This window comes from Lytechinus variegatus, chromosome 1 (assembly GCF_018143015.1).
Source record: "Lytechinus variegatus isolate NC3 chromosome 1, Lvar_3.0, whole genome shotgun sequence".
Lineage (NCBI taxonomy): Eukaryota > Metazoa > Echinodermata > Echinoidea > Temnopleuroida > Toxopneustidae > Lytechinus > Lytechinus variegatus.
This window is the reverse complement of record NC_054740.1, coordinates 9,056,977-9,081,069: the sequence shown is the minus strand read 5'-3', so window position 1 is coordinate 9,081,069 and position 24,093 is coordinate 9,056,977. Positions and strand designations below refer to the sequence as shown.

Here is a 24,093-nt window from a genome sequence, read left to right as displayed (position 1 = left end):
TTTCATTCTACGACAATGGATATCCCTAGTACGGAGGATTTCCTTGAAAGCATTTTTCGGTCTCTTAAGCAAACAGAATGACCTATAGACCGATGTCACGGTCCACGATCTTAAATCGCGAATCGCCATAACTATTCCAAAACAAAAAATTTCTGGAACTGTTTGCAATACAGGGGCGGATCCAGCTTTCGTCAATCGAGGGGGGCCGAAGGGCGGGAAAAATTTTCAGCCACATTTTCCCTGATCGGCTGCCCCTGAAATCTTTTTTAATTATTATTATGAGGTATCCTAACTAAAGACTGTCTTCAGACAAGTATGTGTCCAGACAATTATGTGTCCGGACAATCGAATTCAAACAGCATTTTGGAAAAGTTAACAAGCAAAGTTTATCAATATCCCGGGGGGCACTTCCATTGACGAGTGGATACCTGGTGCGACCAAAAACGCGGGACCTCCTTTTCAAGATTGGGAACGTCACGTACGTTATGTATATAAGGATGTCAAAAGCACCAAAATACTGAAAAAGGGGTAGGAAAACTCCGTATTTACGGTCAAATTTGCGAGGGTATAAACACGACTAAAATGCATTATATAACATGTATAAGGATTAAATTTTTGCCCCAACTATGCCAACGCTAAATGTTAAGAGTCCAATTTGAGCGAGGTGGGGCGGTACCAAACCCATGCAGTGTTAGTAAAATAAAATAAAAAAAACAACAACCGAGGTCCGTGATCACATCCTTGACATAACAATTAAGATATCGTTGTACTTGTTTAGGGGGTCAATTCAGGGAATACTTGTCAAGGGTACCGTTTTGTTTCCAATACTTGTTAGGGTAATGTTTCGCATGTCAATACTTGTTTAGGGGTGCATTTTCAGAATATGGAAAATACTTGTTTAGGGTGCTTTTCGAAACCGCATGGTCGCGTCTGGTATCCACTCGTCAATGGATGTGCCCCTCCCCCCTTTGGGATCAATGTTTGGTACAAAGTGTTATAGGAAATAGGCCTATTTAAAGAACAAAATTGAAGATTACATATTAAATTCACATTATTTTGTGTAATCTTAAGACAAAAAGAAGGCTCCAAAACTGTAAAGTGTCTGGACACCCCCCCCCCCCATATTACCACCGGCGTAAATCCAAGCGGTGAGCCTATTGTTCAGGGGGGGGGTGGTGATCTATTGAATGATGATCCACTCGAATGGTCTGACTTCACGGGGTGTTTTTTCTTACGAATGTGATACGGTTTCTCACAAGGGTATATTGCGCATGCGAGAAAACAAAAGAGGTGCACAACCTCGATGCGCTCCAGTTAACTCGTAGTCGCTGCTGTTCGGTCTGAGGGTCGGATGAAGCTCTGCATTGGTGAGCGCCATTAATGTACAGCGAAATCATAAGACGTCGAGCAAGAAGTTTATTGGCTATTTTGTTGACACTCGTTTTCAGTATCATCTCATTTTAATGCTGGGTAAGTTCACCATATACTGTATATCTTCCACTCTAGAATCATTGTATCTGGCATATGGGCATGATCATGATGCATGCATTATGATTTAACTCTTCAATTATTATATTTTAAAAGGAAACTCACAATGAAATCTCTTTAAATCTTCGTGTGTTGTTTATGGAATCTTTTGTGAAATCTGAGTACAAGAATAGTTTGCTCTCAACAGTGAAGCTAAAAAATGAAGCTTTAGATACCAAGATGATATCTCAGTGAATAGACAAAATGAGGCCGGAAGCGCGAATCCATTTTTTAATACTAAGATCTTAAGAATGAATATTTTAAGTACTTTTTGTAATCATTAACATGATACATAATAACAATTAATGTGAGCGCGAAGCGCGATGTGAAAAATTACTAATATTTAGACCTGCAATCGGGACATTTTAGGGAGAAGTTATCCATCGATATATGCGTATCTAACTAAGCAGTTGATGCATGCAGGAGGAGTGAGCTGTTTTTTTTTTTTTGAAAAGCTAGGAAAAACTATTTGTAAGAATTCACGAAAAGGACACGGATCTCCTCGGCGTACGTAATGCGAGCGAGCGAGCTGATGTTGGTTTTATATATATATATATATATATATATATACAGTATATATATAAGTTTACACTTTCAAAAAGCCCTGGGAATAAAAAAATATATACAACATATGGGTAATTTCATCACATATAATCTTGGGTTTGGGTCTCATCTATCCAATAAATGTAAAAGTTTTGACAGAGTTTTACACTTGAGTGAGCACTGTCCATTTTTGTAAAGCTCGCAGAAATCTGTTTGCACAGAAATACTCGTTTTTCACGCTGTGTCAAGGGGAAAGGGCAAAATCAAACTTACCCTGCGAAACATTTCTCATACATTTCCCTTGCACTTTTATTCATTCGAAATAAAACGGATACATTCAAGCATTTTGTAAAAATGTTGCCACCAAAATTGAAATTTCAACACTTAGTAAGCACAACTTTTACCCTTTTTGTGCCAGCTGGATCTGATGACATGACTAAATCTGAACAAAAGTTCACATCAGATATCTCCAACATTTTTTTACTAAGTTTTTATCATTTAAAGTGGGTTTACATTTAATCTTTCATTTAATACTTGTTTCTCAACACCTTTTCCAAGCTTGTAAGCTGTGTCATGTAAATCACAGCACAGTGAAAAACAAATATCGTCAAGATGGCCTCGGTGTGTGGGGGGATGGGGTGGGACGCACTGCACTCTTCGAAGTGTTTTGAGCAAAGAAACAAGTTTAAAAGGTAAAAGATATCTTCAACTCAATTTTACTTGCTAAATTCCACGTGTTCTCAATGATTAAGGTCTACTTTTATTCGCATAATTATTTCAAAGTTCTGCGCAAATCATTTTCCACTAACTTTTCAAAAGTAACTGGTGCGGAAATATTCTTCGACAGTTATATCGTCAATTGCTTAAATGGATCTCTGCCAATGATAGAATGTGGAAAAATCTTCAGGATATTACAAATGTATAATTTTACAGGATTTTTTCTAGTGTATTTTTTTATACGCAATGTATATATATATATATATAACCCCTCAAAAAAAGTTTGGAAATCTGTGATTGGCCATTAATTTCTCCCAACTCCCAACTTTACACAATGCATATTTTACATCATTTAAAAGATCATTTAATTATCTTTGAAATGATACCATGTTTGTTATGATCATGCCATAACGAAAATAGCAGGATTCAAAAGTGTTGGATGAGGTCTGAATTAAAAAGCTGCAAAACGAGCAGAAATAGTCATGAAGGGTCAATACAGAACATTGTTCTTTTGTCTGTGTCAGTAGAGATGAAAATACATTCACACCAAGCCCCTGCTTCTTAGTGATGGTTCTGTGAGATAACATGGTTCGAGTCGTGGTTCGAAATACCCATGAATGTCTGTTTGTTGTCTTTGCTTGTGCAGAGATGGATCAAAGTCAAAAGAAACCCCTTGCCCCCAGCTAGACACAGTACTCTACATGTATTTGTTTTGTTTTTCCTAATAAGTGCAAACCAAATGCCAAATTTATAAATTTGTCAAAAAGAAACAAGTTAGTTTGACACCACGTCTGAGGAAAAGATGTTATAGGAAAGAAGCGGTAAAGGCCTGGAGCGGTAGGGAAAGAGGGTCGAATTTCGCTTTCAAAATGGGGGGGGGGGAATCGAAAACAAAAATCGAAAACATAAAAAAAACAATCGAAATCGAAAATGGTGAACGGTAGCGAGCGGTGATGATTTTTTTCTCTCCGCTCCACGACCGCTCCAACAAGGCATCATGGGTCACACCGCCCGCAGATCAGAGATTCGAACTCACAAACCTACGACCATGAGTCCAATGCTCTAACCACTTGATCACATGACCCCCCCCCAAAAAAAAAAATCTTTATCTATTTCCATGATTAGTTTTATACATGGAAAACATTTGGTAGTGTTCAAAACCGCGATGCAGAATACATTAAAGAACACCGTAATCGCATTAAAAATGCCCATCAAATGACAAAGTACAGCTGGGAGATCTTTGCCGAAATTTGGTGAACCGGAACAACAGTTTCCTCCTAAGTTTTGGAGCTAACGAAAAATTACAATGTGTCGTTACTCGGTCCAGGATGAAACTGCTGTTTTGATCCACCAATATTCGACAAAGATTTCTTGGTTACTGTATGAAGGCCACTTGACAATCAAATTACTATGTTCTTTAAAGCGATCTGCGTCGCGCGGTTGCGAAAAATCCGTACTGCATGTTAAGGTTTAGAAAGTGATCTTAATGGGATAAACGATTCATACTTTACTTGAACGTTATAAAATATATTTTTTAACCTTCAAACCCTCTTAGATTTTGCATGATCTCTTTGCCGTTTTTGAAAAAAAAGTTAGTTTAATTAGTTATGTTTTTTATTATAGACAAAATGTGTGAAATTCTAATTGCTCGTGATAGGCCTACAGTAACTACATAACATCTTCAACATGCACACCTCTTCGACTTATACTTCTTTATTACTCATAACTGCGATTCTATATCTAAGAATTATTATTATCAATGAAACTGCGATGTTGACCCTTCCTACAATATAAAGCTATGTGTTAAGGGTCGACAGTTTTATTCATAATAATATTTATGGTGTGTAGAATTTCCAGTTATGTATTTCATAGTGTTATCATAAAGGCCAAATTGCGTAGGCCTATTCGTTTTTTTTATATAAATGTATAACAATAATCATGAATTTTTGTCTTTCATTGTCTTTACTTCAACTTTCAGGGGAGCAATGGATGTCGATGAGATCGAGTGTAGTTTCGTATACAATGGTATTTCCTTTGTAAGGTTTGAGCAAACGGACCTTTACGGCGTCGCTAGGTCCAAGACGATTCCTGCCCAACACTTCAAGCGGAAAGCTGTGAATGGACTCAACTTCTCCCTTGGTCACCTCGGCTATGATCCTAAAGCTGGATGTGTAGAGGACAGTGCCTATACTGCACCGGCAGGGCATCAATATGATGCTGTCTGTTTCCCAGACCTTGAAACCTACCGAAAGATATCATGGAGCGAGGGGACCGCACGGATTTTGATCGAGCCAATGTACAAGGGAAAGTTGGTTGAAGCCCATCCGAGGGTGGTGGCAAGGAGACAACTGGAGAACCTGAAGGAGATGGGATTTTCGCTTCTCTCTGCTCACGAGCACGAGTTCTATTTGGTGGAGAAGGAATCTCGGAAACCCATTGATGACGTCGTCAACTCCCGGTCTACGATTCGGCTGGCTGCTTGTGAAGGTATAGTGTACACCTTTTTGGATGGATTGATGGGTGCTGAGGTTGATATGGAATGTGCAGAAACCGAGTATGGCCCTGGGCAAATTGCGATGTCCTACAAGCCAGCATTTGGGATCCGAGCAGCGGACAACGCTCATACTTTCAAGACAGGAATTAAGGAGATGGCTCTCAAGAATGGCTACATGGCAACATTCATGTCCAAGCCATTCCCCAACCGGAGCGGATCAGCTTGTCATTTCTGTCATTCCCTGTGGGACATCCCAGGTGAGACACCTCTACTCTACGATGCCGACCGTTCTACAGGGCTTACACCCGTTGGTGAACATTGGATTGCTGGTCTCCTCGAGCACACTCCTGCAATCTCTTTGCTTATGGCACCAACTATCAACTGCCTGAAGCGATATCTTCCAAACTCCTTTGCACCATCCAATGCAACGTGGGGCATAGACAATCGCACGTGCGCTATACGAGTAAAACTGAATGGTAAAGAAGGTACCTATATCGAGAATCGATTAGGGGCCAGTGGTTGCAATCCTTATATCACCTTAGCTGCTACCGTTGCTGCAGGAATGGATGGTATCAACAGGAAGCTTCCATTACCACCCTGTGTGAAGGAAACCGGAAACGCCTACAAACTTGAGGACATCCCACCTGGTACTGCGAACGTTCCAACCGATATGGAAGAAGCAATGAGAACCCTCCAAGCAGACGATGTCATTACTTCGGCTCTTGGGAAAGAGTTCATAGAATGCTTCCTTGCTGCAAAGAGACATGAAATTCTTCTTCAAGAAAAGAATGAAGAAAATTGGGAACAAGATCTCTTCTTTGAATACATGTAGAGCTAAGATGAGACCATAAAAAATGTAGGCACAATATAATATTAATAATTATCATTCCTTAATTGGGATCTGATAAATGGTGATTAGGTCTATTAGTGTAGACTCTCTGGGCGATAAATGTATATAGAATGTTGTTTTATCTTTAAAAAAATATATCGATGTGCATGTAATTGACATTTATAAGCCAGGGACCTTAACCTTGCTATCTATACTCAGAATTCATCTTATGAAAATACTTGTTTCCCACCTATATGCATCGTAATTTCTACTACAGGGTCATTTCCATTTGATAATTAGTATGTACTATTAAATTGTTTTAGACCCTATTTACCTCGTACCCCCCTCCTCTCTCTCTCTCTTTTGTTATGTGTGCCTTTCTGATCTCTTTTACCCTCCACTCTCTCTCTCTCAGCCTCTCTTCTGTAAACTCCAGTCACATATTTTTCCGATCTTCCCCTTTTTATTTACAGTCTTTCTATTCTCTTTCTCCCTTCATGTTTCTATGTAACTTCAGTAAGAAAGAAAATGACCTTAGCACAAATTTTGTATAGATTCCAATGCCCTTTATTATTAATTGAGGATCAACTCCTAGATATAGTTGTTTATTAATATTTTCAAAATGATATAGGTCAGCGATATACAGTATAGTATCCAATTCTTACTCGTTTTTTATACCCATAAGAAAATGGGTTTTCGAAAGTGTGTGCATATTATCTTCATGGTAAATTATTAAGAAGAGGTGGTAGGTTATGAGCACTGATTCAATACAGAACACAGACAAGGTAACCAGTTACACTTTCGTCTTTTGTCTTGTCAATTTGATAAGTGTTTAAGAATTGGATCTTGATATAGATCTAAGGCCTATATAAGGGTACCGGTAATTTGAAGGTGCTGATTCATTCGTGGCAACGTATGGAAGCTTAAATAATCGTCTCGTCATGTCTACATCTCTTTGGGAAAAGGATAAGATGACGAGATCTCGGAACTCGATATGTCTACATCCCTTGGGAGAGATGATCAGATGGCAAGATCTTAGATCTCGTCATGACTACATCTTTTAGAAGAGATGATCAAATGGCAAGATCTTGGATCTCGTCATGTCTACATCTTGTAGAATAGATAACCAGATGGCAATAATTATATTGGATCCAAGATCTTGCAATCTGATCATCTCTCCTACAAGATGTAGACATGACGAGATCTAAGATCTTATCGTCTGATCATCTCTCCCACGGGATGTAAACATGACGAAATCAATGATCTTGTCATCTGATCATCCCTCACACGGGATGAATATATACATGACAAGATCTAAGATCTTATCATCTTGACATCTTATCATCTTCCCCTAAGAAATGTATACACGACGAGATGATAATCTGAACATCTGGGGCCTGTTGCATAAAACTTTTGCCATAAAAAACTCTGCCAATTTTTTGCCAGAGTATTTTAATGTGTATTTTTCAAGGCATTATTTTGTTTGCTAAAGTTTTTATTTGCCAGATATTGCAAAACGGGCCCCTGTGTGGCACTTTAAGCTTCCATAGCAACGTGAACGCAACGACCACAAATGCGTACTCTTATTCCGAAGACGCAAGTCATGAATATTCATAATGGGGTCCGGAACTGCGGTGGGAAAAATAATTTCAGGTCATTACATATTGAAGTTAATCACGTCTTGAATTAGTGATGTATCAAATTGGACAAATATTAGTTTATGCAAAGAAAAAATAAACAGTGAAAGAAATATTTCTTGCATTATATATATATATATATGTGTGTGTGTAGGGGGTGGGTGTGTGTGTGTGTGTGTGAAGAGTAGAGTAGAATCAAGGATGAAGCAAAGTATACACTATGCATGTTGTAAAGCTTTCGGCCCTGGCCTTCTTCAGTTTTTATTTGCTAAACAAAACAAGTAAAGCAAATCATATAATAAGCAACAGAACAAACATAATGTATAATATTATATATATATATATTGTAAAGAAATGGATGAAGAGAACAATGGTAGGCGTAGCTTAAATCAAGGTTCCCCAGAGCTATCTACCCTTTGGAAAAATTGGTGATGCCGAAAAAATGTCTCTGCCGGGAATCGAACCCGGGCCCCCAGCTTTGAACGCCGGTGCCTTAACCACTAGACCACAGAGACGGGTTAATGGTTAGGGCGAGCCAGATCCGATTGACCGTCAGACAGATTTTCGACACTATACCAATTATATTTTCCTTTGTCGGGTGAAGGTGAGTTTTAAACAATGACAAGCCGCCATGCCTCAGCTGGATCGAAGCTATTGCTTTGATACAGTACACGTATGGGAGAAGAAATACAAATGTGTAAAGCTTTTACATGTACAACAGCTTTTGGCAACTCTTTTTTATTTAAATATTGTAAAGAAATGGATGAAGAGAACAATGGTAGGCGTAGCTTAAATCAAGGTTCCCCAGAGCTATCTACCCTTTGGAAAAATTGGTGATGCCGAAAAAATGTCTCTGCCGGGAATCGAACCCGGGCCCCCAGCTTTGAACGCCGGTGCCTTAACCACTAGACCACAGAGACGGGTAATGGTTAGGGCGAGCCAGATCCGATTGACCGTCAGATAGACAAATTTTCGACACTGTACCAATTATATTTTCCTTTGTCGGGTGAAGGTGAGTTTTAAACAATGACAAGCCGCCATGCCTCAGCTGGATCGAAGCTATTGCTTTGATACAGTACACGTATGGGAGAAGAAATACAAATGTGTAAAGCTTTTACATGTACAACAGCTTTTGGCAACTCTTTTTTATTTAAATATTGTAAAGAAATGGATGAAGAGAACAATGGTAGGCGTAGCTTAAATCAAGGTTCCCCAGAGCTATCTACCCTTTGGAAAAATTGGTGATGCCGAAAAAATGTCTCTGCCGGGAATCGAACCCGGGCCCCCAGCTTTGAACGCCGGTGCCTTAACCACTAGACCACAGAGACGGGTTAATGGTTAGGGCGAGCCAGATCCGATTGACCGTCAGATAGACAGATTTTCGACACTGTACCAATTATATTTTCCTTTGTCGGGTGAAGGTGAGTTTTAAACAATGACAAGCCGCCATGCCTCAGCTGGATCGAAGCTATTGCTTTGATACAGTACACGTATGGGAGAAGAAATACAAATGTGTAAAGCTTTTACATGTACAACAGCTTTTCATATATATATATATATATGAAAATGTTTAATAAGTATGTTTGATATATCAATCACTCAATAAAAATATAATGGAACAGGCTGATATTCGAATGATCTTTACAGTGCATAGTACAATATTCATGCTTATCCAAAACAAACATGTTTTCTAGATTTAAAAATGAAGCTTCAATGGTATCAGACGATTTTTTTGTTCGAAGCACTCAGCACTAAACCCGAGACCCCACACTTTTTTATCACTATCTACTATAGGCTGGTATTTTCCGTTTAAATGGGGGGGGGGTGAGGCTTTACTGAGCTAGCAGTTTATTTTCAATCGGCGGCAGATAGACCTAATCAGAAAAGGTATATGTAACTCCTTAAATCAGGGACAGCCTTTTTATGTGATAAAATCCAAATTTTGACACAACCTATTCTTTCATCTTGTGCCTCAATTTCTTTGATTTGATAACCCTATATCAAAGTGGTATCGTGATCTAGTTAACTGTTTAAAATCAGACATTGTAGAATGGACGAAGGACTTCATTGAAAGCATTTTTCGGTCTCTTAAACAAAAAGAATGACCTATAGCTGCGATGTCACGATCCATGATCTTAAATCGCGAATTGCCACAATTATTCTGGACCTGTTTGCAATACAGGGGTGGATCCAGCTTTCGTCAATCGAAGGGGGGGGGGGGTCGAAGGGCGGAAATTTTTCAGCCACATTTTCTCCGATCGGCCGCCGCTGAAAGCTTATTTTTCTTGTTGTATTATATGGGGTTTCCTAACTAAAGACTGAAGTTTGACAGGTATGTATCGGGACAATCGATTTTAAACAGCCATTTTGCAAAAGTTAACAAGCAAAGTTTTATCAATATTTGGTAGAAAGTGTTAGGAAATTAGCCTATTAAAAAGAGAAAAATTGAAGAAGATTACAACTATTGAATTTATTTATTTTTGCCTAATCTAAAGACAAAAAGAAGGCTCCAATACTGTAAAGTGTCCGGACACCATAGCCCACGCCCATCCTACCACCGGGGTAAATCCAAACAATGAACGGGGTGGTGAACCTATTGTTTAGGGGGGGATGTGGTGATCTATTGAATGATGATCCACTCGAATAGGCCTACTATCCGACATCTTAGCTTTATTCTTACGAATATGTATATTGCGCATGCGAGAGAACGAACGAGCTCTGCATGCACAACCTCGATGCGTTTCATGCATGTAACTCGTAGTTATCATGGTTATGTAAGATTCCGTTCGGTCTGAGGTTCTGATCAAGCTCTGCATTACTGTTTTTCCGTGAATGCCAGTTTTGTACCGCTGAATTATAATACATTGAACAGGAAGGTTATTGGCTATTTTGTTGACAGCATGCTATCAATATCATCTAATTTTAATGATGGGTAAGTTCATGCATCTTCCATTCTAGAATCATTGACTTTGGCCTCCTGGGCATGATCATGCATCCGATTTTGCAATATGAGTGACGTACATACAGTAGGTGATTGGTCAGACGTCCCGGATTTTAGGGGACAGTCCCGTATTTCACCAATTTGTCCCGCATTCCCAATGACTCTGTCCGGGACTCAGCGCCGATTTTGCCCCGTGTTTCACGATTTTGAACTCATTTAGTATTCAGGCATTACATTTTAAAGGGAAACTCGCAATGCAAATTTATTTAAATCTTTATGCATTGTTTATGGATTCTGTGGTGAAATTTGAGTGCCAGAATAGTTTGCTCCCAAAAGTGAATCTTAAAATGAAGCTTATAAAAAGATCTAATCCCTCGTCTGGAGGATTTTTGCAGGAGTTTCTGCATTTTATTCATAAATCAATAATAAACCAACATGTTCACATAATAACAAAGATATAAATGAATACATGTACATCAATAAACGTGACAATTGAAGAGAAAGATAATATTGGCAATGCCAATTAAGTATTTTAAAGTGTTATCGTAAAGTCCAAATTATGTACAATCTTAAAATAGTTGGGCAAATAATGCCCAACTTTTAACTTGCCCTGGGCAACATACTATCCACACAACTACCGGTTAAAGTCCCCCACTTCCATTCCATTGACGAATGTATACCATGCGCGACCATGGGGTCTCGAAAAGCACCCTAAACAAGTATTTTCCATATTCTGAAAATGCACCCCTTAACAAGTATTGGCTTGTGAAATCCTACCCTTAACAATTATTGGAAACAAAACGATACCCTTGGCAAGTGTTCCCTAAATTGAACACCTACAACACAAGTACAGCGATATTTCAATTGTTATGTCACGGACGTCGATGTTACCTTTAGGCTATACATTCATATTGGGTTTAGTACATGGAGTACTACCCCACCTCGCTCAAAACGGACTCTAAACACTTGACTGTTGGGGCAAAAGTACATCCTTTTTCATAAGACATTTTAGTTTTTTTACACCCTCGCAAATTTGACCCTAAACACGTAGCTTTCCGAGCGAACTACATCATATACCCTTTTTTCATTATTTTAGTATTTTTACCCGGTTAAAATCTGCACAAATTGGGTAATAAAAACTAATAATTGGGGAATAAATTTGCTCAAGTGGATACTAGTTGAACAGAATATATATCTTTTTTACCAACACAGTGGACAGTATATTTTAAGTGTGTAGGCCTATATTTTCGGTCTTTTTTATATAAATGTATACAAAATGATGAATATTTGTATTTCATTGTCTTTCCTTCAACTTTCAGGGGAGCAATGGATGTCGAAGAGATCGTCTCTAGCTTCGAATACAATGATATTTCCTTTGTAAGGTTTGAGCAAACGGACCTGTACGGTGTCGCCAGGTCCAAGACGATTCCTGCCCAACACTTCAAGCAGAAAGCTGTGAATGGACTCAACTTCTACCTCGGTCACCTCGGCTATGATCCTAAAGCTGGATTTGTAGAGGACAGTGCCTATACTGCAGCGACAGGGCATTGTGATGCTGTCTGTTTCCCAGACCTTGAAACATACCAAAATATATCATGGAGCGAGCGGACCGCACGGATTCTGATCGAGCCAATGTACAAGGGAAAGTTAGTTGAAGCACATCCAAGGGTGGTGGCAAGGAGACAACTGGAGAAGCTGAAGGAGATGGGATATTCGCTTCTCTCAGCTCACGAGCACGAGTTCTATTTGGTGGAGAAGGAATCCCGGAAACCCATTGATGATGTTGTCAACATCCGGTCTACTATTCGGATGGCTGCTTGTGAAGATATGGTGTACACCTTTATGGCTGGATTGATAGGTGCTGAGGTTAACATCGAATGCGTACAGACCGAGTATGGCCCTGGGCAAATTGCGATGTCCTACAGACCAGCGTTTGGGATCCGAGCAGCGGACAACGCTCATACTTACAGGACAGGAATTAAGGAGATGGCTCTCAAGAAAGGCTACATGGCAACCTTCATGTCCAAACCATTCCCCAACAGGAGCGGATCAGCTTGTCATTTGTGCCATTCCTTGTGGGACATCCAAGGTGAGACACCTCTACTCTACGATGCCGACCGTCCTACAGGACTTACATCCGTTGGTGAACATTGGGTTGCGGGTCTCCTCGAGCACACCCCTGCAATCTCTTTGCTTATGGCACCAACTATCAACTGCCTGAAGCGATATCTTCCAAACTCCTTTGCACCATCCAATGCAACGTGGGGCATAGACAATCGCACGTGCGCTATACGAGTAAAACTGAATGGTAAAGAAGGTACCTATATCGAGAATCGATTAGGGGCCAGTGGTTGCAATCCTTACATCGCCTTAGCTGCTACCGTTGCTGCAGGAATGGATGGTATCAACAGGAAGCTTCCATTACCACCCTGTGTGAAGGAAACCGGAAGTGCCTATAACCTTGAGGACATCCCACCAGGTACTGCAAACGTTCCAACCGATATGGAAGAAGCCATGAGAACCCTCCAAGCAGACGATGTCATGACTTCGGCTCTTGGGAAAGAGTTCATAGAATGCTTCCTTGCTGCAAAGAGACATGAAATTCTTCTGCAAGAAAAGAATGAAGAAAATTGGGAACAAGATCTCTTCTTTGAATATATGTAGAGCTGAAATAAGATTATTAAAAACCTAGCTTAGGCATAGTGATTAATGTTGTACCTGGTATCTCAGATTGGTATATCATTTCCTAATTGGGATCTGATAAACGGTGATTAGGTCTAATAGTGTGGACTCTCTGGGAGATTTATAGATTATATTTATATTTTATCTTTCAATAAATGTATCGATATAATGACATTAACACAGGGATATTTACCTCGCCACAGTACCCAGGATTTATCTATGAAAATACTACATCGTGATATCTACCACAGGGTCATTTTCCAGTTGATTGTGTTATTTGTTATTTACCTCGTATTCATTCAAGGTAGTATGTATCTCGCCATGTCGAAATGTATTTTTTGTTCAGTCTGTTTTCTTTGATTAATTTGGTTCGGTGAGATAATAAGTGTGGCCCTGTCTGCTAACAATATTTAGATCATCAAAGTCGCCGTGATGAGATATATCTTTACAAGTCGATAAATGAAGGATAATGAAAATAATATCCCGCATTTATATAGCATTTACCACATCGGAACGAAGTCTCTAGGCGCTTTACAGATACATGTATATTATACCCCCGGTCATCGGATGCCCGCGCATACAATGTATGCACCTTCTCCACTCCCTGCATGAGGAGCATTCCAACGAGACTCGATTTCTAGGCATGCTACAAAGTCTTTCGCATCCTACCGGGGTACCTAATTAACACCTGGGTGGAGAGTGGCAAATTGTGGATTGAAACCTTGCCAAAGGACGCTATAGGCCATAGTGGGATTCGAAGACACGACTCTCTGATTACAAGGCGAGAGTCAGAACCAGTACACCACGGCGGTGTTATGTCGACTAATATTCAATATAAAAAGACAATGTTATGAAGTCGAATGACACTTTGAAACATCCATAATCATTGTTGCCATCTAAAATTTAATATAAGAAAATACTAAAGCATAAAATGTACCAATCTCAAGCATGATTCAACATCGATTGTCGTGATGTTATAAAAAATTCAAATACTCCAAAAATCTTCAAGAATATGAAATTCTAACTTGAGGTTCGAGGTTTCATTAACAAGGAGATATACTAAACAACATTCCACTTTGAAGGAAAAGCGGCAAAAATATTTCAAGCAAAAATAAATTATCTTTATATTAGAAGAATGTATTCCTCGTATAAAGACTGATAATGCAAGCCTATAAATATATTTACGGTATAATGGTGCTAAAAAAATTAGTAATTATGTTGAATATATGATTCTAGAGCTGTTTAAACTGATTGGCATTTTTTTCCTTTCTATTTACATATTTTCTTTGTCTTCGTTTTTCTTTTACAGCAAATTATAAATTTACTTAATAATCAGGATTTGTGTATCATTGGGCTGGGAATTTGAAAAATAAAAGCATTATTATTGTTTCTAATTGATATTCGGTCCTTTTTTATTGGTTTATTATGATTTTGCAATATCAACAGTCTTCGTACATAGGCCTTTATTCTTTTTTTATTCGTATCCCTCCATTTTGTTTATTTCCATTTTAAGGATTATTTTTCCCCCTTTTCTTGATTTCTTTCTGTCTTTCTTTCTTCATATTTTCCTTTTCCTTCCTTCCTTCTTTCTTTCCTTCCTTCCTTCCTTCCTTCCTTTCTTTCTCTCTTTATTTCTCTCTCTCTTTCTATCTTTCCTTCTTCCTTCCTTTTTCTATCTTTCTTTCTATTTCTTTCCTTCAATAGCATTATCTACAATAAAGTAATATAGGTGTCTTTTTTGGGGGGGTGGCTATAGAAATATATTGAATTAAAGAATGTGGGAGTGGAAACGACTGGAAACAGTGTATTAAAACTAGGATGAAGATGTTAATAGAGATGGTCGGAGGGATGGAAAAAGAGATAGATAGAAAAATAGAAAGCAAGGGTAGAAATGAAATTCTTGCAACAGGGTACCCATCTGGGGTACATGAGGAGATTGGAGAGTATAAGATTTCAAGCACTACAGATGAGGTAAAGGGTTTTGGGTAGTGTGCTGTTAAAACCCTTCGATCGAGTCCTCTCCAACATAAAATTGATTTGAATAAAAAAGAAAAATCCAACAGCATAACGCTGAAAAATTCATCAAAATCGGATGTGTAATATGAAAGTTATGACATATTTAATGTTTGCTTAATTTCACATTACAGTTATATGCACATACCGGTTGGTATGCAAATGAGGGAACTGATGACATCACTCACTATTTCTTTTGTATTTTATTATATGAAATATGAAATATTCTAATTTTCTCCTCATCGTCAAGTGAAACAAAGTTTTATTTCTTCCTGAGCATGTAGAATTAACCACTGTTTAATACTTTATGGTTCAGTCAAGTTGCTCCTTATTGTCATATCTGTAAAATATTGTATAATTCAAACAATAAAAAACAAAAGAAATAGTGAGTGGAGACATCATCGATTCTCCCATTTGCACGTGACTAAATTGTGCATATAACTTTTTGTGAAAAATAAGCGAAACTTCAAAATGTCATGACTTTCTTATCTTACATCCAATCTTGATGAAATTTTCAGCATTGTGCTTGTCTGATTTTTCGCTATTTATTCAAATTAAAGTTTTTTTAAGGTGAAATTGACCTTTAAGGGTCTGAATGTGCAGCCTATTAATGCCTTGTGTCAGTTGTGCACTGAAGGCCTGAATTGAAACAGCAAGTTTTGTATGTGGTAGTCTCTGCGTGGAGCGGGGCGTGGAGACCCATTTGTTGATCTAAGTTTAAATCAGGGTCTGTGCCTGCAGACTAAGATTGGGGCCATGGACCCTCCAAAAGTTTCACGACCAAGAAAAAGAAGGGTGAGATATGATATGTATTTTCTTAGTTTTATGTCAAATCACGAAATTACATTTTTGTGGAAAAAAACGTTAAAGCTTGTTAAATATTTTGTCCCGTACACCATGCCTGGCGCCCTCCAAAAAAAATGACCCATATACGTCACTGGCTACAAATCATTCGAAACACAGACCTTCACGTTTATAGTTGGCAGATTAATCCTCTTTTTGGAAGTGTGATTTTTTCCCCCATCAATCTTAATTTATAATGTCAACCATGGTTGATAACCGTTTATTTCATTCTTTAAAAATGGGGCCGACTCGACAAATAAATTTTAAAAAATAGTTGATTTTTCAATTGACCGTGTATAGGCCCTTCTTTGAAAGGATAACTTTTCGGCATCTAATTTCTCAATGACTATAAATATTTTCATTGTCTCTTAATCTACCGAAATAAATTGAAATATATTCACCCTTCCTTTTATTTCAAAAGGGGGACCGTTTCACAAACGACGCACCCTTGGAATATATTAACGGTTTACAAGTCAACGTTTCAAATTTATTAATTAGTATGCTGCCCGCTGTACACCTTTTTAATCTGTTCTCATACAATTAAAGTACCACGACCCGCGAGTTATATGGACATAGGATTCAATAGATATTCCTTTTCTAACGTCTATCAGTATCAATCAAACAAATTATCAATAGAAACCATCATTATCTCTCAGAACTTATTAGTGGTATAATTTCAAGACATATCGACATTAAGTGATTTCACTTTAAATTTGAATTAGTTCCTATTCATAATTTGCAGGTATTCACACTCCAAAGTTATAGATGTGTTATTTTGGGGATATTAATTCTTATCCGTCAATGAGATGCATTTGTCCAACATTGGGTGAGCGTGATTATCAAGAGAAGTATAACTTTCTTCTGTAATTGATACCCACGTCCTTTTTATATAATGTTGCGGACATAACGTTACTGACGTTACATTATTTTTTTTTTCACTTTGAGGTCCTAACATTAATTTTAGAGACAATCATAAACTTGAGAACAAATATGGAATATAATATCATGTCAATAGTTTTTGGTAGTTTACATTGAAATCATTTCGCCAGAATTATCAAGTGTAGAGAGTGACAAATTGTTTTATGCAAGAAATGCATTATATGCCTTAATAGGCTTCACCGTGTATTCAAATACCACTCAGATCTATTCTATTTTGTGGTACGTATCCCAAATCTTTCACTACATTACATGTATTTTAATAGTTTTTACACATTAATGATTTCAAAGGAAGGAAATACAGAATTACCTATCCATCTATTCTATCAAATTCATCATAATTATCGAATTCTATCATAACCTTTTTTTAAGTATACTTGTTTATAACCGATTTAATAATGGTGTAGTCATTAGGATATAGGGTTCAGGACCGGGGTTCAGGGGAGCGTTTCATGAAAGGACTTGTCGGACGTTTTATCCGACAAGTCCTGTTTTATCCCACAGTTTCCATAGAAACAGTGACTCTCAGCCAATCAAAATTAAGGAAAGATGTCAGATCTGACAACTTGTCGGACGAAAATGTTGATGAAACGCTCCCCAGGACTCACATTCCAGTCTATCACTGGCCAACAGAAAAAATCTCTGTACTACCTGACATACTTTCTTTTATAACGTTTCTGCACAGCGTAATAACTTTCGATAAAGGTAGTGTACATTTTGAAGAAGATAATATATCAGCGATGCATATGAATCAAACAAGATGACCACTCCCCCTTCTCTAGACTACTTTATATGCCCTCTTGCTGATTATTTTCCCGACATTTTTTATTATACAGAGTAAGCAAAACTTGTGATTTCTATATCATCGCAAGGTGATTATAGATTAGGCCGATGAAAAGGACAAGTCCATCCCCAACAAAAAGTTTATTTGAATAAAAAGAGAAAAATCCGATAAGCATAACACTGAAAATTTCATCAAAGTCGGATGTAAAATAAGAAAGTTATGGCATTTAGATTTTTGCTTAAATTCACAAAACAGTAATATGCACATCCTGGTCAGTATGCAAATGAGGAGACTGATGACGTCACCCACTCACTATTTCTTTTGTATTTTATTGTGAGAAATATGAAATATTCTCATTTTCTCCTCATTATCAAGTGAAACAACGATTTATTCCTCCATGAACATGTGGAGTTAGCATTGTTTGATACTATATGGTTTAGTCAGTTGGTCCTTATTGTCAAATCTGTAAAAAAATGAAATATTGTATAATTCAAACAATAAAAAGAAAAGAAAAAAAGTGAGTGAGGGACATCAATGACTGTCTCATTTGCATGTCACTGAGTTCTGTGCATATCACTGTTTTGTGAAAAATAAACGAATCTTTAAAATATAACTTTCTTATTTTACATCCAATTTTGATGAAATTTTCAGCGTTATGCTCGTTTGATTTTTCTCTATTTATTCAAATGAATATTTTTCTGGGATGGACTTGACCTTTAATCACCTTAAACCACGATTGATTAAAGGACATGAAAAGGTACATCTCGTCACATATCATGCAGGCTACGTAATTTTATATCAAAATTACTTATTTTCTTCTAAATTTCCTTTTTGCTGCTCACAAGTTGCATCTTGTTCACTTCCACCAGCGGCACATTCCTCTCGATGTTCGATGACCTCAACGTCAATGTTATGGCACGGTGTCATATTCGCTTCCGTCTTGATGACACCATCAATGATGAGGGACCCATGGTGGTTCAATGTTGATCTCAAGCTGTCGATGTCGACATGGTCAGGTAAGGTTATGATGTGGCGGAGGATGCGGCTCGTTTGGACTCGAGGATCGTGGTGGTCGTGTCGAAACTCGACATGGAGATCCCTATCGCCATGAAGCTGCACGTTAATGATGACGTCTTCTGGCTTGAAGCCTGGCTTGAGGGGAACCGTGACGTGGAACTTGGTTGCGTCGGTTCCAAAGCTGACCTCTCCATAGCGATGCCCATCTACCTTACCCTGAGGATGATGACGATGGTGATCTTGATGATGGTGACGAGATGAAGCTGCGCCATCCGGTGAATCGTAATCGTCGTGGTGGTCGACGTGGGATTCATGATGATGAACATAGAAAGCGCCCTGGCGATGCAAGCCATGGTGCTGGTGGTGATCAGGATGAGAGAGATGAGAGGAATGGTGGGCGTGGCTCCTATCCAAGCCAGCATAGTGATGGGTGTGACTAGGCATCTCATCAATGTTGACCGCTTCCTTGTCGAAATGATGGCGATGAGTATGGAAATGATGATGAGAGACGTATCCAGTGTGGTCCTTTTGGTAGAGGTGTTGCGGATCCATATGATAGACATTTCTACCAGTTGTCCCAACCATCCATGGATGCAGGTGTTGGTAGGGATAGTGAGATGCGTATCCATGGTGATAGAGAGGTGTAAGAGGATATGCCATATCGGGATTCATCACGTGATGGGAGGTGTAGAAGGGGCGGTAATGATGGGTGATGAGGTTGGGATGGGTTGGGCTTGGATGATGAGAGGAATCAGGGTGACTTGGATAAAGCCCCGGCTGGTGATGAGGGGAGTAGAGATGGTGGTTAGAGTGGTGGTAAGGGTGCCTATTGGTTGGATGATGCAGATGGCTGGTTGTCCCTCCCTCGTGTTCTGGAAAACCTCTAAGATGGGCATGGTCGTGTGGAGTGGTAGCTGCATGATGCACAGGAACTGAGCTTGAGTGGGATGCAGTTGGATGGTGGGAATGGATGTCGGGATGGTGATCCGGCGGTGCGTCATGATGTTGAGGTGAGTCGTGGTGGGGTGCAGAATGGCCATGCTCAGGGTGAGACGACGGATGAGGGTGGCCGGCGGGAGGTGGAGGAACAACGTTACCATGGGGATGAGATTGATCTAGGGGATGATTTTGCGGATGGGGATGAGGAGGAGCAATACCATGGACTCGTATGTCATGCTGAGGATGTATCACCGGTAGGTGGGGATGGTCGGGGATGACCCGATGCTGCATTAGACTAATCTCACCTTCCCTGATGGGATGAGGGTCGTGGTGAGGCGAGACATGACTTACAGCTGCAGCAAGTGGTCTTCCTCCTGCAACAGGTCCATGTCTTGCCAGAGGATGAGTTGACATGCCATGATGATCTTGGTGACTAGTTCCTCCAATGGTCCGGGGATGGTGAGCTTGAGCTGGATTGCTGTATGCCCCTTCATGATGAGAAGCGTCAAGTTCATGCCGAAAGTCGTAGCCAGGATCTCGGCGAGATGTTGGTATCCAGCGCTGAGGCATGATCTCTTCGTATTTGATGTATGTGTAGTATACTGTTCTGCCTTATAAAACCAGTCGATTTGTTTGGCAGAAAGTGAAATTGCAGCTTCTTTTATACATCTTACTGGTATACGCATGGCAAAACGGAAATCGGTGATAACCCTGAGTACAGACATCCCAGAAATAAAGAATTTAACATAATATTTAATGAGGAAAAAAAACAGATAAAACAAGAAAAAGAAGGCGAGAGATAGAGAGACAGGGAGAGGGAGGGGGGGAGATGCCATTCATTGTAATTGATACACCTCTGAAGATGACGGATTGTGTAAATATTTGGTTGACATGGTATGTATACATGCCTCTTTATTTCTTTGTCTAAACATATAGACCTATACAAGCAATAAAAGGCAAAACAGTATGGTGTAGAGATACTTCATGTCACTCGTGAGTGTGCTTGTTGTGATGAATCGACTGCCTTTTGAACCCTCCCAGATCTGTCATCCTATTTGTTGTGACTTATGACAGATGCATTAACTGGACCGCCTCCACTTCTCCCTTACTTTTATTTTGCCTGATGACAAACTAAACACAAACATGACAAAACCGCATACGTGTTAAAAAAATATTCATATTGATATTACATTCTATTGAATACCGGAAATAATAAAAGCTCCTCTGGAGGAGCAGTCTTGGATGTTTTTAGATCCCACCAGTAATGTTTCAAAACGATGCATTATTCGTACTATAAATTGACATTCCTTTTATAAACGATGACAACAACGGCTAGCCGTTGTCGTCATCGTCGTTGTTGTCGTTGTCGTCGTCGTTGTTGGTTGTCGACGAAGACAACATTATTTGAACTATAAGGATGGAAAATGCAGATTTTGCATGAGACGTAATCTTTGTCTTTCCGTTGATGGCCACAATCAAACTTGATCATAATGGCATGTACATGTACATAAGTCATGTAAGTTTAAACGTATACATGTACATGCTTGTAATTCGATAGTCTTATTCCAGTGGTTTTCTCGCCATTCCCTATTTTACCTCAATATCATTGAGCCTGCATAGATGAATTTATTCCATAATTATGGAACTTCATTATTCAGTAACGAAATATATGCTTATGAAATATTTTAAAATATATGTTTATATGCTCCAGTATCTAATTTTGAGATTGGGTTTACTTTATAAAACAATTATTGTTTTGCGTATGGGTATATAAGGTTGTGTGTTTATTTCCTCCTGCATTCATAAATGATGCAAAACTTTCAAAATGTACCATTATTGTATACAAAATAATTGATGACATAGTTAAACAGATATCTAAAGTAATTTTCAAAATTCATGAAATGAAATTTTATAATCTCTAATGTAAGCCTCTACAATCATAATCAACAGCCATTGTATATTGTCAACATATATCTTATTAGTCACCTTGCTTGCCGGATTCGTTTGTTATCAAAATAAATTCCATTTCATTTCAATTAAATTCAATTAAATTCTTACGAGCGAGCGCAGAAAGCAGGGGAAAACATATTTTTCCCCTGCAGAATATTTCATTTCAGGTAGCCATAATGTAGCATTAAAGGGATGGTCCGGGCTGAAAATAATATCTAAATAAATAGAGTAAATTTTTACAAAGCAAAATGCTGTAAATTTCATCAAAATTGGGTAATAGGTAACAAAGTTATTAAAAATTAAAGTTTATCAATATTTTGTGAAAGCACTTATATGCACATCATCATGAATATTTATTAGGTGGGCTGATGATGTCATATACCGAATTTCCTGTTGCATATGTTACTAATTGAAATCATAATTGTTTCATTTTTTTCATACATTTGTAAAGGATGTGTCTTCATTATGATGAAATAAGTTGTTGCAATAACTAACTAATGCACTTAATCAGTTGTCAATCTCATTGATTCAATTCTTGGTAGAATTTCTTTTTGGAATGTTTCACCGGAATAATGCAAATCTTTAACATTCAATGACTTTGTTATTTGTTATCTGATTTTGATCAAATTTCCAGCATTTTGCTGTGTAAATTTTATTCTATTTATTGAGATATAAATATCGCCAACCTGGACCATCATTACATTGCCATTCCCCATTATCATGACAGAAGGTCTTTGGTATGACTATAAGCTACTATAGGGATCGAACGTTCATGGGTTGGCGCTCGACCACTGGGCCAATTTATTTTCTATTACAATATTTGTCCGTCGAAAAAGTATACAGGCCTGGTCAAACCGCCCGAGCGTTGTTGGAGCGGTCGTGGAGAGGTTGGGAGAGAGGGTCGAATTTCGCTCTCCAAATTGGGGAAAAAATCGAAAACAAAAACCGAAAAAAAAAAAAAATATATATATATATATATATATATATATATATATATATATATATATATATATATATATATATATATATATATATATATAAAGGCTGCCTTTCTTTCACTTTAATATCCTGAATCGCTTTAAAGAAACTTAAGTGCCCGAAATTTCAAGGGCGCATAACAGGACATAAGATGAATGTGCAAGGAAATGACGTGAAGTCTAATAGAATTTGATAAAAAAATATTGTATTTTTTTTATTCAATACGACACGAATTTATATACCTTCCTTTTTTTCAAATCAGGAACCTGTTTGGCCCCAAATTATGGCTGTTTAGTAATGAGCTGAAAAGCGGGAGAAGTTAACTCTTTATAGTCTATAGAGGTGGCGGCAGAAATTGGTATAAAGATTTTACCCGCCCGGAGCCAACCCGACCAGAAGTTGCAGGATCAATTAAAAAAAATACCTTCATATTTACTTCAGCCTATGACCATACTCTAATCCATGCCATAATTACATTTGGACTTTAACTGGCAAGAAACACATATAGCTGAGGTGGAAAAACAGGGTCAGAGAAAAGGTGTTGGAAACAATGGAGAACTTCAATATTGTCATTTAACCGGCCGCGCGCAGCGCGGAAGCAAGATCATAAACAAATTTAGAGCAAGAGTGAAGGAGTTTCTCTTTTGAAAACCACAAAGCTACCCTCTTCTCTTTCCTCCTTCCCTTTTCCTTTTCTCCTCCCTTTTTCCCCTTCTTTTTTTTCTGGGGGGACTTTTTTGGGGGGGGGCGACCGCCCCCACAGCCCCCTGGCTACGCGCCTGATTTAACGAGGACTATCATTGAAAAAAACAACAAATAATGGGTCCTTTACTCACAAGAAGAAATAGTAACTACATTATATGCATATGACAAATCTCTAAAACCGGCTCTAAAATCTTGTCAGAATGTAGACTGAAGAAATTACCCTCGTCGCCCTATCAGCTGAGCTTGTAAAAATCAGCCGATTATTCATTCGCCAAATAACAATTCGCAATACAATACAAGGCTAGGCGCTAGGCTAGCTAGATAGCTAGGCGCAGGATCAAAGACTAAATAAACGTTGGTAGCCCTTGCTGGAATAACTAGGGCCTTCTCAAAGACAACAAATTTTAAGGTAAGAAAATATATCCTCAGTCAGTTTGAGTACCTCGTGGTCAAGAAAATTAGATATTGTTATTTTATACTATTTTGCTGCAACAATTTGGCCTAGGCCTAACAAAGATATGTTAGACGTCATTCCCGATTCAATGGCAAAGTTTTCCT

General features: G+C 38.5%; 4 protein-coding genes across 12 annotated transcripts in view; 3 read left to right on the top strand and 1 right to left on the bottom strand.

Annotated features, from left to right (window-relative positions):
- The first annotated feature begins 1,271 nt into the window (after positions 1-1,271).
- Positions 1,272-7,612, top strand: LOC121421069 (lengsin-like). Its single transcript, XM_041615720.1, has 2 exons — positions 1,272-1,470; positions 4,766-7,612. Exon 2 carries the CDS (start codon positions 4,773-4,775, stop codon positions 6,111-6,113), a length of 1,341 nt encoding a protein of 446 aa, XP_041471654.1. The 5' UTR covers positions 1,272-1,470; positions 4,766-4,772; the 3' UTR covers positions 6,114-7,612.
- A 2,814-nt stretch (positions 7,613-10,426) lies between these two features.
- Positions 10,427-14,764, top strand: LOC121420993 (lengsin-like). Its single transcript, XM_041615602.1, has 2 exons — positions 10,427-10,679; positions 12,008-14,764. Exons 1-2 carry the CDS (start codon positions 10,648-10,650, stop codon positions 13,350-13,352), a joined length of 1,377 nt encoding a protein of 458 aa, XP_041471536.1. The 5' UTR covers positions 10,427-10,647; the 3' UTR covers positions 13,353-14,764.
- A 3,986-nt stretch (positions 14,765-18,750) lies between these two features.
- On the bottom strand, positions 18,751-20,472 carry LOC121419342 (histidine-rich glycoprotein-like). Its single transcript, XM_041614095.1, has one exon. It carries the CDS (start codon positions 20,470-20,472, stop codon positions 18,751-18,753), a length of 1,722 nt encoding a protein of 573 aa, XP_041470029.1.
- A 3,390-nt stretch (positions 20,473-23,862) lies between these two features.
- The window catches only part of LOC121420372 (protein furry homolog), an 87,623-nt gene continuing 87,392 nt past the window's right edge, over positions 23,863-24,093 (top strand). For 8 of the 9 annotated variants that reach the window (XM_041615287.1, XM_041615088.1, XM_041615489.1 and 5 more), the window contains exon 1: positions 23,868-23,944. The gene's annotated coding sequence lies outside the window, so the exon portion shown is untranslated. Of the gene's footprint in view, positions 23,945-24,093 lie in introns of all 9 variants that reach the window. The other variant, XM_041615009.1, reaches the window with a different exon arrangement.

Excerpts from the sequence above, each read along its gene's own strand:
- LOC121421069 (XM_041615720.1), top strand. The coding sequence starts at position 4,773 with ATGGATGTCGATGAGATCGAGTGTAGTTTCGTATACAATGGTATTTCC.
- LOC121420993 (XM_041615602.1), top strand. The coding sequence starts at position 10,648 with ATGCTATCAATATCATCTAATTTTAATGATGG. Across the intron at positions 10,680-12,007 it reads TCATCTAATTTTAATGATGG|GGGAGCAATGGATGTCGAAG; the intron begins GTAAGTTCATGC and ends TTCAACTTTCAG.
- LOC121419342 (XM_041614095.1), bottom strand. The coding sequence starts at position 20,472 with ATGCCTCAGCGCTGGATACCAACATCTCGCCGAGATCCTGGCTACGAC.